This window comes from Arvicanthis niloticus, chromosome 4, assembly GCF_011762505.2.
Source record: "Arvicanthis niloticus isolate mArvNil1 chromosome 4, mArvNil1.pat.X, whole genome shotgun sequence".
In the NCBI taxonomy this organism is placed as follows: domain Eukaryota; kingdom Metazoa; phylum Chordata; class Mammalia; order Rodentia; family Muridae; genus Arvicanthis; species Arvicanthis niloticus.
Genome location: NC_047661.1, coordinates 64,064,685 through 64,082,428, shown reverse-complemented (window position 1 = coordinate 64,082,428; position 17,744 = coordinate 64,064,685). Strand labels below are relative to the sequence as shown.

Below are 17,744 nucleotides of genomic sequence, written 5' to 3'. Positions count from 1 at the left end.
TGGTCAAGGTGGCAGTTTTAGATTTTGAGTATGTTCTGAAGACACAATGCATAGCATGGTTAATAGTGTGGTATATACTTGAAATTTGCTAGGATCAGGGGCATTTCAGGACACACACATACATACACATACATATATATACACACACAGCTAAGTAAGGTGATAGATATGTTAACATGTTAGCTTGGTTGTGATTATTTCACAGTGCATCAAAACATGTGCATCTATCTTACAGTTCACAATGTACAGTTTTGTAATTATATATTAATGTAGAGAGAATATCTATGGCCTGGCTTAGGCAGGAAATAGAGGTGGGACATCCAGGAGAGAGAAAGGATTCTGGGGTAGAGCCAGGCAGGAGATTGGCCTGGAAGATGTGGTGGGACTGACACATGGGACCTGAGCTCAGGGGACCAACCACGTGGCAGAGTGTAGGCAAGAATAAATGGCCTATCTTTAGTTATGATCTAAGAGTCTAGTTTTATGGCCAAGGTACTTGTAAATGTATTTTGAGTCTGAGTCTTATTTCTGGGCGCATGGGGCTGGGAGGCAGAACTAACTTCAACATATTAATATATCTGATTTTATGTGAGACTTTATGCTTTTAAATCACAATATATATTATATAAAAAGTATTATAAAATTTTAATAAATGGGATACTTTTCTTTCACTAAGAGCTTTTGCTATTAATATTAAACTAGTTTATTTATACATGGTTTTGGGTTTGAACTCTGCATTATTTCTTGGTCTGTCCTTGAAACAACACCATACTATCTCTCTATAATAATGAAATTGGGCAAAACTACCAATTCCAACCTGGATAGCTGGCCTCTCATTGTTCCAGTGTACCTCCGCAGGGTTACTTTGTGCGTTAAATCCTTTAATGGGTCTTCAGAGTCTTGCCTGTCAGCACTGCTTAGGAAGTGCTTTGCTTATGCAGTCAGAGCTAGTAAGTAACTTGTTTATCTGCAAATTGATTCTTCAGTAGTATCAAATTCTCCTTTTGGGTATTGTCCTATAATGTTGTTTCACTCCATCTTAGAAGGCAAAGAAAGGACAAAGATATTTGTCTCGGAGCCCTCTCTGTATTGGGCATATATTTTATCAGTGGCAACGCCCCTGAAGATGGAATAATATACTTAAACCAATGTATCCTACCTCATCCCATAAAGAAGCTCAACACCATAATGCTTGCTGCTGTGCTCTGTAGTGTGTCCCGAGTCTCTGACATATTCGATATCCTTTAGTTAAAATTAACTCAGGATCTATAAGGCATATGCTAACCTAAGTGTTAGTTGCCTTCTCACTTCATTTTCCTAGTTAACAGGAAAGTGTGTTTAACCCCAAATCTTTTAATAAGAGTGAAATTTTACAAAGAGTCAAATGTATTGACTGGTGTTAGACTATAGATGTTTCTAGAACAGCAGAGCAGTCTCATGGGGTTGGATTCCTGAACAGATTTCAGAGACACATACACACTTCTTCCTTCATGGCTGCTCCTTTAGAGGCTTGCGCCTTCTCGCTTTTGTATGACAGTCACTGTCTTTGTCAGGGTTCCTGTTGCTGCTGCAATCAAACACCATGACCAAGAAGCAAGCTGGGGAGGAAAGGGTTTATTCAGGTTACACTTCCACATTGCTGTTCATCACCAAAGGAAGTCAGGACAGGAACTCACACAGGGCAGGAACCTGGAGGCAGGAGCTGATCCAGAGGCCATGGAGGGGTTCTGCTTTCTGGATTGCTTATCCTGCCTTCTTAAAGAACCCAGGACCCAGGGATGGCACCACTCACAATGGGATGGGCCCTCCCTTCTTGATCACTAATTGAGAAAATGCCTTACAGCTGGATCTCATGGAGACATTTTCTCAACTGAGGCTCCTTTCTCTGTGATAACTCCAGCTTGTGTCAAGTTGACACACAAAACCAGCTAGTACAGTCACTTTAAAATTATAGTCTCACATTAACATGATAAATTATTGAGTTGCAATGATTTGGTTGGCCAGCTGGTGTCACTGTGGCACAAGCAATGAAACTGTGAAAGCTGTTGAAGTTGGTAGTTTGGTTTCTCAGTACAGACTGTTTTGTTCTGTGAGGCCATCCTCCACATTCACGTTTCTGTGGAGGTTATAATGAACATGCTCATATTAGGATTGCACCAGCACTGCAGTCCTTGCTCCGTGCTATCTTCGGCTATCTTGGGCTATCTTTGCATCTCAGCAAAGATACTGTTATTTTCTAAATCTCCACAGATGTCGTTACTCTTCAGTTTTGAGCTATATATGTATTTACAGTGGATGCTGTTAACATGACTAAAGATCAATTGGGTGAAGTGGTATAAACCTGCTAACCTCTGCTTAGGGGCCAGAGGCTCAGGGTCATTCTCTGCTACACAGAAAGTTCAAGGCCAGACTGGACAACATGAGACTGTCCCCAAAACAACAGACATAGAATGCAAAAATGAAAGGTGATGGATACAGCTGTCTTGTTTCTTCAATAGTAACTAGATATTTGCAAGTTGTAGCTTGAGTAAAAGAGAAGCAGGCACAAGTTACACATGGTTGACGCTTCAGGTGAGGGGAATTACTTCATTAGGTACAGCAGAAAATGGAACTTTTCCTGTGGAATGTCCAAAACAAAAGTACATAGTTTAGGTGTTTCCCCAGCTCTGAACTCTTTAACTAAAAATTGCATACATATAGCAAACTATCAAAACTTCCAATTAAATTTAGGGAGTTATAATCCAGGGCCATTAGGATTTAAATTACAGAGCATTGGTTAAGTAAGAACTTGTTAGAGACCTTCGTCTCTCACTACTTTATTTTCTGACAAGCAGATGTCAGGTGTAGTTACTAGCATTGTGTAGCTATTCCTGACGCTTGTGTGACTTGGCTGTAATTTCAGTGAGGAGCAAGAATTTTCATTCATTTCCATATTTCCAAGGCTGGCAGAAATGTTTGTTGTGCAATAGAGGCTTTCCTTTCATAAATGCTTTATGAATGGACACTTAGTTTTGTTAGAGCTGGCCTAGAAGTAAGGCTCCTGGACCTGGGGCGGGGCCAGGTAGTCCACTCTTAGACCGACTCCATTGCGTCCTTACCTGTGCTGCCTGGGCCGTTGTTTGCTTTTGTGTATAAGGGTCTTTGTTGTTGTTGTTGTTTAACGACGTGTGGGAAAATGATAAAGATGATAGGCTTGGTCAAATACAGTGTGTGACATGTGGTAGGAGGAAATAACGCCTGAGGAATTGCTGATCAAACTGAGAGCTAAAAGATAAGCTGGACAGATGGAGAGGAGGAGGACTGTCTCCCTCAGACAGTGCCTGGAAAGAATCGAAAGAAGGTATAAGACCGTAATATGTATAGTTCACCTGCCAAAGTAAGTAAGTAAGTGTGTGTGTGTGTGTGTGTGTGTGTGTGTGTGTGTGTGTGTGTGTGGGGTGGGGAGAGGAGTGGGGGAAGGGAGGAAGAAAGGGACAGAGGGAGAGAAGGAGGGAAAGAGGGAGAAAGAGAGAGAGAATATATGAATATGCGTGCTGGAGGTGTGGGCCAAAAGTGTATGATGAGAAATGGCACTAGAGAGATAAGTAGACCCTGCAAAATCTTAAAGCCATGTTAAGGTACTAGCTTATGTAACAGGTAGTACAGCCACAAAACGGTATAAAGCTGGGTTATCTATCTCAACTACATTCCCATTTTAGAAGGTCGTGTCTGAGCTGAACATGGTGGTATACATGTTAAATCTTCATGTTGGGGAGGCAAAGGCAGGAGGATTGTGAGTTAGAAGGGAGCCTGGGCTTCTTAACAACTTGTGTAGCCAGACCCTGTGGGAGAAGGGCGGGGGTGGAGGGGAGAGGGCAAAGAAAGTTGTTTCTCACTACAGTGTAAAGATTCCATTGCAGGGTTGACAGGACAAGAGACAAGGAAAACAAGGATAGTCACCAAGAGAAGAGAGGTAAGACCTAGACTCTGGTAAAGAAAGTAGAACCATTGATGACCCCAGACCATTTAAGACAGACAGATGGGAACAGTGTGGTGTGAGCAGGTGAGAGCAGGAGCCGCCCTAGGTTGTGAAGTACTTGGAGGGTCCTGTACACTATGTTGGTTGAGATCTCTTCCCTTACTGGTACTTTCCCTTTTAGCCAGAGTAAGAAGGGACACTTAATCCTTCTGCAGTTCTTCTCATGTGTTTAAGTGTCCTGCACATCATTAAGTATCTGTCTTACAACATTTATTGACTACTTTGTGAAACAACACTTTGTTATTCGAAAGTAGATTGTTATGCCGTGTTTTAAATTGTGAGTTTAGGCTTTAAATTTCATTTTGGGATTGGAGAGATGGTTCAGCAGTTAAGGGCTCTTGCTGCTCTGTAGAGAGGACTTGAGTCTGGATCTCAGCACCCATGTCAGCAGCTCACAGATACCTGTAACTCTAGCCCCGTAAGTATCCTGACACACTCACAGACACTCACACAAACACATACAAAACTCTAAAATTTTTGCATTTCTTCTTTTTAACCAGTATCAAAATATGCAAAACAAAAAAGTTCCCAAGGTTTGAATGAGCACTCTTTCATAACTTTGTAAAATCTAATAGTCTGATTTTTATATAATTTTTAAGAGTACTAAAAATACATATGACACTTATTTGAAGTTTTTAAGGCATCATATTTGCTTATAGGCTAATTGAAAATGACTTTTAAATGTATTAAATACTTCAGTAGAGTTGAGACTTAAGCCATTTTAAGTTTGAATTGAATATCAGTAACAAAATATGAAGTGGGGATTTGGTATTAGTTATGAACAAACTATTTCTGAAGTATACCTTGTGAAATGTTAAGCTGTGTAGTACCTTATAAGTGAGCACACAGAAAAACCCCTGAAAACCGACATTACAGGAAGAAGGCAGATTTGAAAGTTTTGTACACTGTGAGGGTATATTATATTATTTAGGAAATATAATACCCCCCAAAATAGACAAGCTGACACACCCAGACTCCTGAATATTATTTCATAAGTTATCCATCTCATACATTGAATTACTTTGTACCATCAAGCTGTTAGTCTCTTTGCAGAATTTTGCACCACTTCATTCAGATGTTGCACTTTTTTTGCATGATGGCAAGAGCTCTGCTTCTTGAAGGATTGCTGTTTTCTGAGTCTAGCATGGCACCATGAAGTACTAACACCGTCAGACTGGAGGCCGTCAGTTTTATTACTGATGGCATCTGTATCACTTACAAGTGTCCACCATCAGAGATCTCTCCCATTTCTGTGTAGCCCTTTCCTACTTCACCTCATACCCAATACTCCACTATACTACTTTTTTTTTTTTTTTTTTTTTTAAGAATCTACACGGTGCTCTCTTTAAGAAAACGAGTTAGTTGGCTAGTGTTCTTTCAGGTAAGTTCAGCTGTCCCAGGATTCCCATATACAATTTGTATACTGCTCATATTAGGTACTTTGTTTTTCCTGTGATGAAGTACCCAGACTGAGTCCAGTCCATCAGCACAGAGAAATCATGGCAGCGACTCTCGAGGCAGCTCAGTTCACGTCCCCTTTGCTGTCACGTCCCCTTTTCTATACAGAGTGAGACCCTAGCCCATGAAGTGATACCCCCAGCATTATCTTGAGTAACTCTTTGGAAGGCGTGCCCAGAGGTTTATTTCTGTGCCAACCCTAAATCCTACCAAGGTGATAGTACAGATTAAGGGTCAGCAACATCTGAATGTGTTTTCGGTGTTAAAGTCCTCATTTTTTCTAAGGAGAGCTTATCTTCACTGAAAGGTACATGTCTAAAAAGTTGTCATCACTTATGCAAGATGGCGTCCTTGAAAAGAAATAGGGAGACTAGAAATGAAGTGGATAAAGCAGGATGACTCGATAAAATTAAATAAAGATGTTAAATTAAAACAGCAGAAACTTATGATAAATGAAAAAGCGAGTTCTAAATATTTACATTTTAATTCTATATTGTAGGGTAAAGTAAACTATAAAGAAAGGATTTCTAAAACATGTACAGAGGGACATAGCTCAGTGGCAGAAGATTTTCGTCTCACATATACAAGGCCCTGGTTTCTGTCCCAATACTGGGGGGTGGGAGTTGGGGGGGGGGGAACTTACATCCTTTTGTTCTCAGTAAGCAAGCACTGTGGAAAACATTCAGAGACCCCTCTCTCACATGCACTTCAAGAGGTGACTTTAATTGGAAATCTGGTGCTGTAAGAAACCAGACGAGACCAAAGACCCTTATTTTTCTTTTGCTACACAAGAGGCTTGTTGATTTCTGTATTTGGAGGAAGGTATTTGGTTTGCACTTAGTGTACAGCAGGGTCTTGTGTCCCTTACACTCGTCCAGAGCAGTATTCTTAGGAGCCTGGAGGTTTCTGACTTTGGAGCATCTTCAGAGATCTTCAGTAACCACATCACTTCATCACTCCATCTCTTTTTGGAATTGTGTTTATGACAGGGTCTCTGTCACTACTGAATTAAGTTACTGTTATTGAAATTCATGATCTGTCTGCTGGCCTCTTCTCTTTTTGTTTGTTCTCCATACATTTCTTATTTTTAGTATGAAACATACTCCTACAGTTTAAAGGCTGCCTTTCCTGTATTTTTGTATTCGTAGGCAGTTTTTGTTTATATATATATATTAGCATTTTATATTCTTTTATTTATTTTTATTTATTTATTTTTTAAATTTTATTTTACTTTTATTATTACTTTTATTTATTATCTTTATTTTTGAGGTGGGTTCTTGACATCGGACTGGGCTCAGTGCACCCTGTTTTGACTCCCCAGGAGCTGCTTAGTAAGCATGTGCCACATTTAGTATGTAACATTTTACAACTTGAAGCTCTCAGATGTAAAAGCTCTTTTAAATGTATTCTTTAGAGTAGTGAATATTAGAAGTTAATTATATGGTTGTTTTAAAATTCAGGCATGCCCTAATATAATTAAGATGCATTGTGAAGTGTATTACTTAAAGATGGGGCAAGGATGAGTGCTTATAATTCCATGTTTGCAGATGATAAGGAGATACACTAATGACTTTGGTGTCTCATGCTGTCTGTCATTCATAAGGTAAAGATCACTCATCCTAAATTATATGAAACATATATAATCTTCTGTTGATCCAACTTCAAACATTCAACATAGTTCTGTTTATAAGTTAATATGGGAGGGTATTGTCCTTCACGCTCTTTGTGTGCTTTGTGTGAAGAATTATTAACTCTCAATTATCTCCATTTTATAATAAAGAATAAGCTAATAAAGAAACTCAGCAAGTTAGGGAAGCTGCCTGGGATCACGTGGTCATAAGTGACGACGCCAGGTTCCCAGCCGAGGTTTATCTAACCTGACTCCAGTGCAGATGTTTCAGCATTAAGTCAGACTGATCACTCCTATTATTTTTTTTTAAGTAATGGGTTCACTTGGTATCAAAACTAATTCTTTTCTGATAACTGAAGTGCTAAACAGTCTTGTTTTCTTTCTGAAAGTCTGCCTGCATCTCTCAGTCAGAAAGCATATTGTAATTCAGAGATGACCTCAACCCTACCACAATGTAAATACTTTTCACACTGAAGTTGATGAATGCTTTTGTTTCGATCACTATTAGTAACAAATCCCTTGAGACACCCCTTGCTACAATACCAGTGAAGATGCCAGTATGGTGAAATGCCACAGTTGAGGACTGTAGGATTAAGAAGCTGTTCTCAGATATGCTTTTTTGAGTTTATGTATTTTTGTGATAAATCACTCAGTAGCTGCTCTAGCTAGGAAGTTACGAGAGTTAAGGATGAATAGATAGAATAAAGTTTTTCAGAACTAAGAAAAGATGCCTTTAAAACTATAGTCACTTATTACAGTAAAGTAAAAGTTTAGGTTTATATATAGTTTACAAATGCTATGAAAATCAGTAGGAAGTCAATCGATACGTATTTCTTAGGAATAGTTAAGTCTGGGAGAAATCTTAAAAATTAATATTTTAGTTATTATGGGTTAGGGTATGAAAAAAAGGACAATCAGAAGCAGTATTAAAGATCAGGGATATCCCTAGGTGGGAATGACTTTAATTGCTGTGTGTTTAATTACAAGTCATGTATGCTAAGCCAGACTTAGTGACATGGGGGTAGTTCCAGCACCTGAGAGGCTGAAGTAGAAGATTGCAGGTTTAAAGCCAACATGAGGTAGACTAGCAAAGTCCTTTTATTTTTAAAATAAAAATACATTTTAAGTCTTGTATTTCTTTAAATACTTAGGGTTACACTAAGGACATTATGGTATAGCTATTCGGCAGGTTTTAGACCTGGGTCCTCAATCTTAATGGAGTCCCAAGAATTCCTCTAGAGGTGATCTCAAAGTTAGAGAAAGGCACAAATTTATGCTTAGTCACCAGAGAAGATTATCCATAGAAGCCGATCCTCAGGAAATGTTTACAGCTCTCACAATAGATTGTAGCACACACTTTACTCAGAAGTGTAAAGATGATAAACGCAGTCATCTGTCGTTTATTTTGGCCTCTTTGTTTATATTGCCAAGTTCCACATTGATAATAGTGGCGAGATGCAGAAAAATGAGTTGAGCAAGAAAAGCATAATGGATACATTTAAGGGTTGGAGGAATTTTAGGAGTCAGAGTATTCTTTAGCAAGCATTCAAAATGCTGTTTTCAAATCATGTTATTGCTATAGATGTTACTTAACCTGTGCTAAAGTATTTTTACTCTAGTAAACAGAGTTGACAGAGTTACTGAAAATCAGTTGTTTGTTTACCATTGACTTAAATTACCCCCGTCTATCCTTTCTAAATGGTTTGTGATGCCAGTTGTATATATCAGATATTCCACTTACTATGATACCAAACATGTAGCAGATTTCTCATCACAAGTATTCATTTTAATTATTCCTAAATTTCATGGGTCTACTTCTCTGACTTTAGCCTGGCCTTAAATGAGCTAGAATGCTATCTACTTTATGATTGGTCTTGCCTTCAGCTTCGAATTCTTTTAAGCTGTTCTTATATATGTCCCAAATTTATATTCTCAAAGTAAATCTTTCACCACATTAAGCACATCTACTATTTAGAACTCACTTTTTAATTTGTTTAGGACTAAACCTCCTATTTTATCTGGCCTTCTAATTCCTGCTTCCTCATCTCTCAGTGAGACTTTAGCTGCACTGGCCCCACATTGGTTGCTGGCCTTCTCTGCTTTGACATTGTGATAGTGACTGCCCTGTCTCCCACCTCCTCTTCTGCAAGGGTCTTTGTTGGCCAAGGTACATCCTGCTTTTCCTTTATTCCCATCTCTCTAGCCTTCCGTGTCCTGTTATCTTAAACTGTGATCAGTGTAAAGGTTTGTCATATTCAGCACACATGTGTCTCCTAAATAGCAATCTTGCTGTTCTTGATCATCACTGAATGTCATGACAGTTAAGGAGATAATGTGTAGAAAGAGAAAAATAGCACAAAATGTAGTAAAAGGCACAATTCTGAAATTTTATGTGCTGTGAGATCTTTTACCAAGTTTTTTTTTTTTTCTTTTATTTAAATGTTGCCAAGGATTTGAAGCATTCATTACCATCTGGACTTGGACTCTCAGAAACTCAAATAACATCTCATGGCGTTGACAGTACCAAAGAGGGGGTTATTGAAGCAGGGGCATCCCAAGGTAAGAACCCACGTACTACAAAGATGGCTGAAGTAGAGAGAGGATGGCAGGTCCACTAAGCACGACTTCTGTTAAAGAAGTTAAAGAAGACAAGAGCTGAGCTCTTTATTTCCTTGATGAAAAGTGACCATAAACATAATCATCTTTCTCTTCAGTTTAAATAATGTAGGCATTATTTTTCTGATCTTTGTAGACATATATTGGAATGAATAATTTTTACTGATAACCTTTTTTCCAGGATGCAGCCCATGCCACACACACTAGGCACATGCCCTACCATTCACACACAGTCCCTTCAGGTTACTACTTAGGGAACACTTTTTAATAATGATTTTTAAATATTGTGAAACAAAACTGTAAAATTATTTCAGGAGGTAAACTACTTTAGGTGGTATCCACAAAATTGTAACTTGATTTCTATAAATACAGATTATATATTTCAAAAAAAAATAAGAAAATGCAGCTTTTATTTTCCTATGCTTGCCATGTAGGAGATCTTCAAGATCATCTTAGTGTTTGGTCTCAGCTGATACTCACACTATGGCTTATTACAGGCAGTCAGTAAGGCAATGTCTTCCAAGGGTCTTCTGGTGCCGATACACAGAGACTGCTTAAGTCTTTAATTGTGAGTTCTGTCAACACATCTAAAGTGTGGCTATTTGGGGAAGATCATTGAACATGTAGTGTCCAGGGCTTTTATAAGAATTCCACACACAAGCATCCTTTGAGCACTGTCACGATTCTAGACTTAACAGAAGTCTGAAGACAGTCAACTTAAGCCATACTGTTTTGTGTGAATTAGTTCAGGCCTTGGGATCCAAGCCTTCTGGAGGGAATTTTTCAAAGTCATCTTCCAAGGATCTGCACAAAGGTCGGTCTTGTAAATAGCCTTTTTTAAGGATAGACAATAAGACCTGCCCTAACTCTTTCCTGCACACAAACTAAGAAGTATGCATGTACGCGTGTACATGTATATTTTATGAAGAGGGAAAATTGCCTCTTTTATCAGTGACCTTGCTTATAGCTTTTTTCAGTGGGTTTTTAATGTAATAGTTTCATTCTTGGATATTTTATACATGTATACAGTATATTTTGATCTTCTCCACTTACTCCTTATTCTAACTTGTCCCAGATCTTCTTCATCCTCTCCCAACTTCCCCTTTAAAGAGACAAACTAAAACACTTAGTCCAGAATGTACCTCCCATATACACACATGGTGTGGGACCAACCACTAGTGCGTGGTCAGCCTCCCAGGGCCGATTCTGAAGAATTTGGACTATTCCCCAGCAGCTGTCAACTGTCCATAGCTCCTCAGCAGGGGTAAGAGCTCAGGAGTCCCTCCCTTCGTGCTGGAATGTTGACTGGTTAGGTCTGGTGTAGACAACTGTCAAAGATCAAGTGCACCGATCCTGTCAAATTCCAGAAGATACTGCTTTACCCTGGTCCCTACCCCACACTCTTTTTGTGATGTTTCCTGAGAATTGTGTTTGTAAATGAATGGAAGAAAACCCCCCAACATTTGGATGTAGAACTGTAATTAAGTAGCTATAGTTAATGTTCACTGTGACCTTTGTTAATTTTATTAATGTGTTGTGGTTTGATAGATTAGATGTTGCTTTGCCAGTACTTAGCCCTCTTGTAGATAACACTGATCAATCTTTCTGTTATATTATTGGCCAGCTCCTTATTCAGGGGCAGTTTAGATTTTGAAATATATTATTTGTAATTCCAGTATTGCGTTCTGAACTGTAATTGGTAAAGTTTCTCTGTGTAGCCCTGGCTGTCCTATTACTCTGTAGACCGGGCTGTTTTGTCAGTCACTTTGTAGACCAGGCTGGCCTCAACCTCACAGAGATTGAGTTCTGCTTCTGCTTTCCAAGATGTGTCAGTATCTTAACAGTATATATCTATAAAGCTCTTGAAAACAAAAATCCATACATGGCTTTTAAAAAATAGAGTTTTGGGCCTATAAAATGTCTTAGTAGGTAAAGTCACTTGTCACATTGTGGAATGAGAGACCTGAATCCTGCAAGCTGTCCTCTGATCTCCATGTGCACACCATGACTGCCTACCCTTCACAATAAGAAATGAAGTCTTAAGGTTGGAAGTTGGTTTGGTTGGTAAAGTGTTCAGTGTATAAATAAGATGGAGGCCTGAGTTTGATCTCTAGAGCCCATGGTAAAACACCAGGCATGCCCCCGAGCCGAGAGGTAGAGACACCCAGCCTTGTCAGTTCAGTGATTCCAGGCCAACGAGAAACCCTAGCTCAAAACACAAGGCAGGCCAGGTGGTGGTGGCGCACGACTTTAATCCCAGCACTTGGGAGGCAGAGGCAGGCGGATTTCTGAGTTCGAGGCCAGCCTGGTCTACAGAGTGAGTTCCAGGACAGCCAGGGCTACACAGAGAAACCCTGTCTCGAAAAACCAAACAAAACAAAAACACCACAAGGCAGACAGTATGTAAGAAGGAACAGCACCTGAGAAGTTCTCTGCTTTCACAAGACACACACCTGTGGGCATTCACAGAGATAGTCTTCATTCTCAAGTGTTAGAGCATTCTCGTGCAGGCTTCTTTGTCTTTGAAAGGGTTGACTAAATGCCTAAAATTGTGATTGCTTAACATATTGGCTTACTTTATATATAATTTGATATGATTTTTTGATTAGTACTTAACTAATTTTATTTTATTTATTAAATTTTGTGGTATTGGGAATTGAACTCAGGACCTTGTACATATCCCAACCCCACTTTCAAATTTTAAATGTCACCATCAAATAAAAAACAAATGTACTATTTAGATATTTTAATTGTTTTTAATGAAATTACTTGTCTACATTTGATTTAATCTTTTCTCCTGAAAGTTACAGGATTATAGAGCAATTGAACTAAAATGACCATTTCTATCTGCAGTAAACCTTAAAATGACAGTTTTATTTACTTATAAATACTTTAGTAGTAGTAGTAGTCTTATATCTATGAGTGCACTGTAGCTGTCTTAAGGCACACCAGAAGAGGGCGTCAGATCCCATTACAGATGGTTGTGAGCCACCATGTGGTTGCTGGGAATTGAACTCAGGACTCTGGAAGAGCAGTCAGTGCTCTTAACTGCTGAGCCATCTCTCCAGTCCCTTATAAATACTTTCTAATACTCAGGTTGGAGTGACAAGTGTGTTTCGTGCTAATGGAAATAATTTATCTTTTGGACTGAGTTTATAAAGCTCGTTTTAACCTAAAATGCATTATTGATCAGTGTATTCATAAGAGAATTCTGTGTGCTTGAACCAGCTCAGTACTTACTAGAAAGGTACAATTGTCTTAAGGGCACTGTTTTAGGATGTACAGATAATTGGAATGACCATGGGAAAGAATGACATGCCAAAAACTTAGGAAGTAAATCTCAAGTGCTGAGGGACTTAGGTCAGTGTTAGCTCTCTGAACAACAGAATGAAGCATTTTGATTTTTTTTATACTTTATTACTTGACGTTTACATTTTATTATCATAAGATAATTAGTACTGTACTTTTCTACTTGTTCCTAAAGTAAAGTTTAAAAATTGTATCTAAATTTAGCCTTAAAATCAACAACAGATATTGAAATCTGGTCAACAACAGAATGTGGCAAAGTCAGTAACAGCATGAGTCAGAAGTAAATCTGAGCTCCTGGCAAGGAGGTGTGCTTGTTTCCCAAGGTTTTGTTTTTGTTATATTTTTAATGAGAGTTATAATCCTTGTACCTACCTAGATTTCTCTTGAGAGGAAATTGGCTAATTCCTCCAAACTTAGTTAGCAAGAGAAGTTGTTTGTTTTTTTCCCTATTTTTCTCTTTTGAGGGATAGAGTCATACAGTGTAGTCCAGGTTGGCATAAACTCACAACTCTACCTCTCCTGGTAGGATTTCCTCTCCTGGGTCCTAGGAGTAAGAAGTGTGTGCTGTCATGCCCAGCTTTAAGATTTTGGATTCCTTAGAGGTTTTTGTGGGTATTAGTGAGCACTTTTGATAGCTAAATTTAGTTGGGAGGGCTAATTTAAACTATACCAGTCCAAAGGCTTACAGTTCTGAAGATAGGAAAAAATGGAAAGTGACTTTGAAGGCCAAGCAGACAGCTGAAGCTCCACCTACTCTCGCATCACATTATTGGCCATTTTAGTGTGGAAGCTGTGTCTCTTGCTACATATGTTATATACGTGTCAGGTTGTTCTGTGACATCATTCCTTATAGAGATTACTGAACTGTAAGAAGCAGAACAACAGAGCTCTGTTCCCGAGGTCAGCAGACATGGAACTGTAGTCGTGTTTCCTTATGTTTACTACTTCCTTATGGGAGCCCTGTGCCTTGGATAATAGAAATGTGGTCTTTGTGTAATGTGGCTTTTACCCTGGATGGCCTATTGAGCTGCCTTTCAACTAAATACAAGTAACTTACAGATAGTGCTGTTGTATTTAATTTGATAATGGAGATCCTGGTGCAGATTCTGTACTTTCCCATATGAGACTGTCTCACCGCCTGAGCCTCATTTCTCATAGACTCTACTGTAAGTGTTTGGACACTTTATTTCTATTAACCAGTCTAGTTTTAAGTTTTGTAGTTCAGAAATTTAAAGAGACAGCTATCTCTACTTTAAAAAATGGTGACAATCAATTTAGATCTATCATATGCTTGAGTTCAGTGTAAGCGGGTTTTCATACTTTTACAACTAAAGCCTATCTTTATCAGAACTTTGTGTATATGTGTATGTATGTTTCTAATTATATGTAAAGTGGATATTGATCTTTCCTATCATGAATGAATTTTACGTAATTTTTCTAGAAAACAGGAAGATTATTACTCAAATGATAGTATATTATAGGTACTAAGATATTCCCAGCTAGAGCTAGAGAGATGGCTTACTGAGTAAGAACATTGCTTTGTAAACATGAGGATTTGAACTTGAATCTTTCGCACTCATGAAAAAGCCAGGCATAGCTTCTTGTTCTTGTGACTCTTGTGCTGGGTATGGGGGAAGGAGGATACCTGACATCCTCTGCCTGTCATACATACATGTATACAGATAGATCACATAGACATTCGCAAGGATACAGGTAGTAGAGAAAATCAAATATTCCCACTAAATATTGAAAGAATTTCTCATGTTTTTAATGATTACTCTCTTTAATTTGATTTAATCTTGGGCCTTATCAACAATGATGGGTAGCATTCTTTTTTAACAATTGCATTTATTTGTTTTATGTGTATATGTATGTAGGTGCATATGCTACAGTGTGTGTGTGTATGGGAGTTAGAGGACAGTTGTGAGAATTAGCTACTTGTACATGGATTCCAGGGAGCAAACCTCAGGGTGTTGGCTTAGGAGCAAGTGCTGCCTTCTGAGTATTCATTACTCTTCAGAAGACTGCAGACAAAAGATAGAAGTAAGTTGTCAGTGTGCTCTGACACTATGTCATAGACAGAACCACAATTTTATACCTAGACTTAGAATTATATCATAGTTGTGGTTTACTTGAAATTTGTTTTCTTTCCCCTTGTCCTCAAACTTGACTGTTTGAAAATCTCCCAAGTAGCCTTCAAAGACTGCAGGTACCTTTTGCCGTGGATCTTGAGAGAAACACAAATATTCCTTAAAGTTCCATGAATGATTCTCATGATCACTTGGGAAACATGACAGCCCTGGTTCTGCAACTTCCCAGTACACAGAGTTCACCCCTGGCGCAGCTCCTGGTTCAGTATGCCTGAGCGTCTGCCCTTCAGCGGGCCTTGGGACTGAGTTGCTATGGGTTCCCTGCATTCTCAGCATAAGTGGCAGTAGCTTGCGATGTGTCGTACTTGGTTTATGATTGGGAAAATTGGCAACAGTTCCTGAAAAGTCTGTAATTCTTATGATGAGCATCATCCACATGTTTATAAGAAGTATTAAAAATGCTTCAGTATTCTTTTCTACACTTGAGCCTTTTCTTCATATAATGTCTGGGAAGTTATGAGATATATACTTAAGTTATAAGACATTTAACTCTAGGACTTTCATATGATTTGGTTTTGAAAATAACAGATTCCAGGGAAACTCGTTTAGGTATGATCTTACCAATTTTTTTATATAGTGAGGTGTTTTGTTAGTTCATGATAGGCTAATGAAAAGTTTATATAGAACTTAGGCCTATAGCATCTTCTTACTATTAGTCCTTACCTGCAAGGAAGCAGGCGTATTCGCTGTAGTCTTAATTGCAGTGTTTGACCATGTTAAAGGAATTGTCGATAGATCTCTGTTCAAACTGTCCAGCATGTGGAGGAGGAAGTGGATTTTCACAGTTCAATGTCTGCCTTTCCAGGTCCCTCAGCGCCACCTTTGCCATGTGTTCTGTCTCCCAGCAGGGTGGCAGCTAGTCAGCTGACTCAGCAAGCAGGTGACCTGGCTGTTCCTGCAGGTATCCACTGTTTCCCCTGCTGCTGAAGCCAGCCTACCTCAGTTTCATGATTGCTCGCTCTGGTTTTAGGCATGTGCTCTTCTGGCTGCTGCTGCTTTCTCTAATAATAAGAGACATCAATCACTTTTCTAGCCATCGTTTACCTTTAATTAGGTTGTGTCTCAAATCTGAAATTTAATTATTTTAAAGGTTAAAAACATGGTAAAATATAATCTGTTCTAATCCATTCTTTTATTCCTCTGGTTGGTATAGATCTACCTATTTGTTTCTGACTTCTCAGCTTTGCAGCTCTGCCCTCTTTACAAACAGAAAGCTTTGACAGTTATATTATTGACAATGGGTCACGTGAAAAGCTCGTGTATTCCTGTCAGTCTCAGCATACAGATAGGTTGTTGTTATTCCAACAAAATACTGAAAAATCATCTGGATTTAGTAATACATGCCTATAACCTCAGCATTGGCAAGGTTAAGGCTGAAGAGGTCAAGGCTGACTTGGGCCATGTAAGGAGACACTCTTAAAATCAAAACATGAAACAAAAAGAAATGGAAAAGGTAAACTACACATTTCTTTTTGTATGGTATTAACACTTCATTTTTATGAGACTTTTTTTTTATAAATTCTTACATGGTTTTGTGTTTGGGTTTTTTGTTTTTTTGTTTTGGTTGGTTGGGTTTTTGGCATTGCTCTGATTCTTAGATGTGTGGTGAAGGCTAATCTGGCTGTTGCACTAAGTGGGAGAAGAAAATGTATACTCACCCTGAGTATTGGTGTGTTTGTTCCCATGCACACATATTGTGTGCAGTCCACAGGTCAACCTTGGTTGTCTTTCACTACTAGTCTCTGACTCTGAGGCCAGTGTCTGTCACTAAGCCTGGAGATATATACTTTGTCACATCAGCTAGGCTGGCTGACCAGTGAGCTCCAGGAACTACCATCTGCACTGAGGTCACCGACCTGCACCAGCTCACTCAGCTTTCTACATGGGTGCTGGAGATATGAACATGAGTCCTGTTGCTTATATAGCAAGCACTTAACAGAATAAGCAATCTCCCAGACCCCATGTTTGTTGTTTGAGTTTTTGTTTTTTAGGTCAATTTGCAGCAGAATTTGTTTCTTAGAGTAAGATAAACTATAGGATTGTTTAGTGGACAGAAATCTTTGTGATTATGAAATTATCCTGAGTGTTTCCAGGAGGCTCTAGTCCATCATGCAGTAGGAACCTTTGCATTCTTTAATTAAAGTGTGAGTTTGAATAGCACCAGGCTGCGTATTTACTCTCATGCCCTTTGTTTATCTGGACTGTGCTTTTGTCTTTTGTTATGATCATGCAGGTGGCCAAAGAACACACACAAAAGGTGGACCAGTTATTCTAGCAGATGAAATTAAAAATCCTGCAATGGAGAAGTTAGAACTTGTTAGGAAATGGAGTCTCAACACATACAAGGTTTGTAACTTTTAAATTATTTCTATGACTTTTTATTTATATGTAACTCATATCCATTATGCTATTCATATCATAGTATTCTATTATTTATCTTTACATATACTGTAAAATTGAGTATAAAAGAATTTGAAAAAGACCTACTAAAATACTTAATTCTGGAAGATTGTGTGTGTGTGTGTGTGTGTGTGTGTGTATATAAATAAAACCCAACTTGCAT

At 38.6% G+C, this 17,744-nt stretch overlaps 1 protein-coding gene across 10 annotated transcripts in view; it reads left to right on the top strand.

Annotated features, from left to right (window-relative positions):
* Arfip1 (ARF interacting protein 1) overlaps nt 1–17,744 on the top strand; it is a 79,855-nt gene that overhangs the window by 33,460 nt on the left and 28,651 nt on the right. For 4 of the 10 annotated variants that reach the window (XM_076932594.1, XM_076932592.1, XM_076932591.1 and 1 more), the window contains 3 exons: nt 9,557–9,665; nt 15,987–16,082; nt 17,415–17,527. In XM_076932594.1, coding sequence (XP_076788709.1) covers nt 9,557–9,665; nt 15,987–16,082; nt 17,415–17,527 — 318 coding nt within the window. Of the gene's footprint in view, nt 1–3,899; nt 3,953–9,556; nt 9,666–15,986; nt 16,083–17,414; nt 17,528–17,744 lie in introns of all 10 variants that reach the window. The other 6 variants (XM_034500523.2, XM_034500524.2, XM_076932595.1 and 3 more) reach the window with 3 other exon arrangements.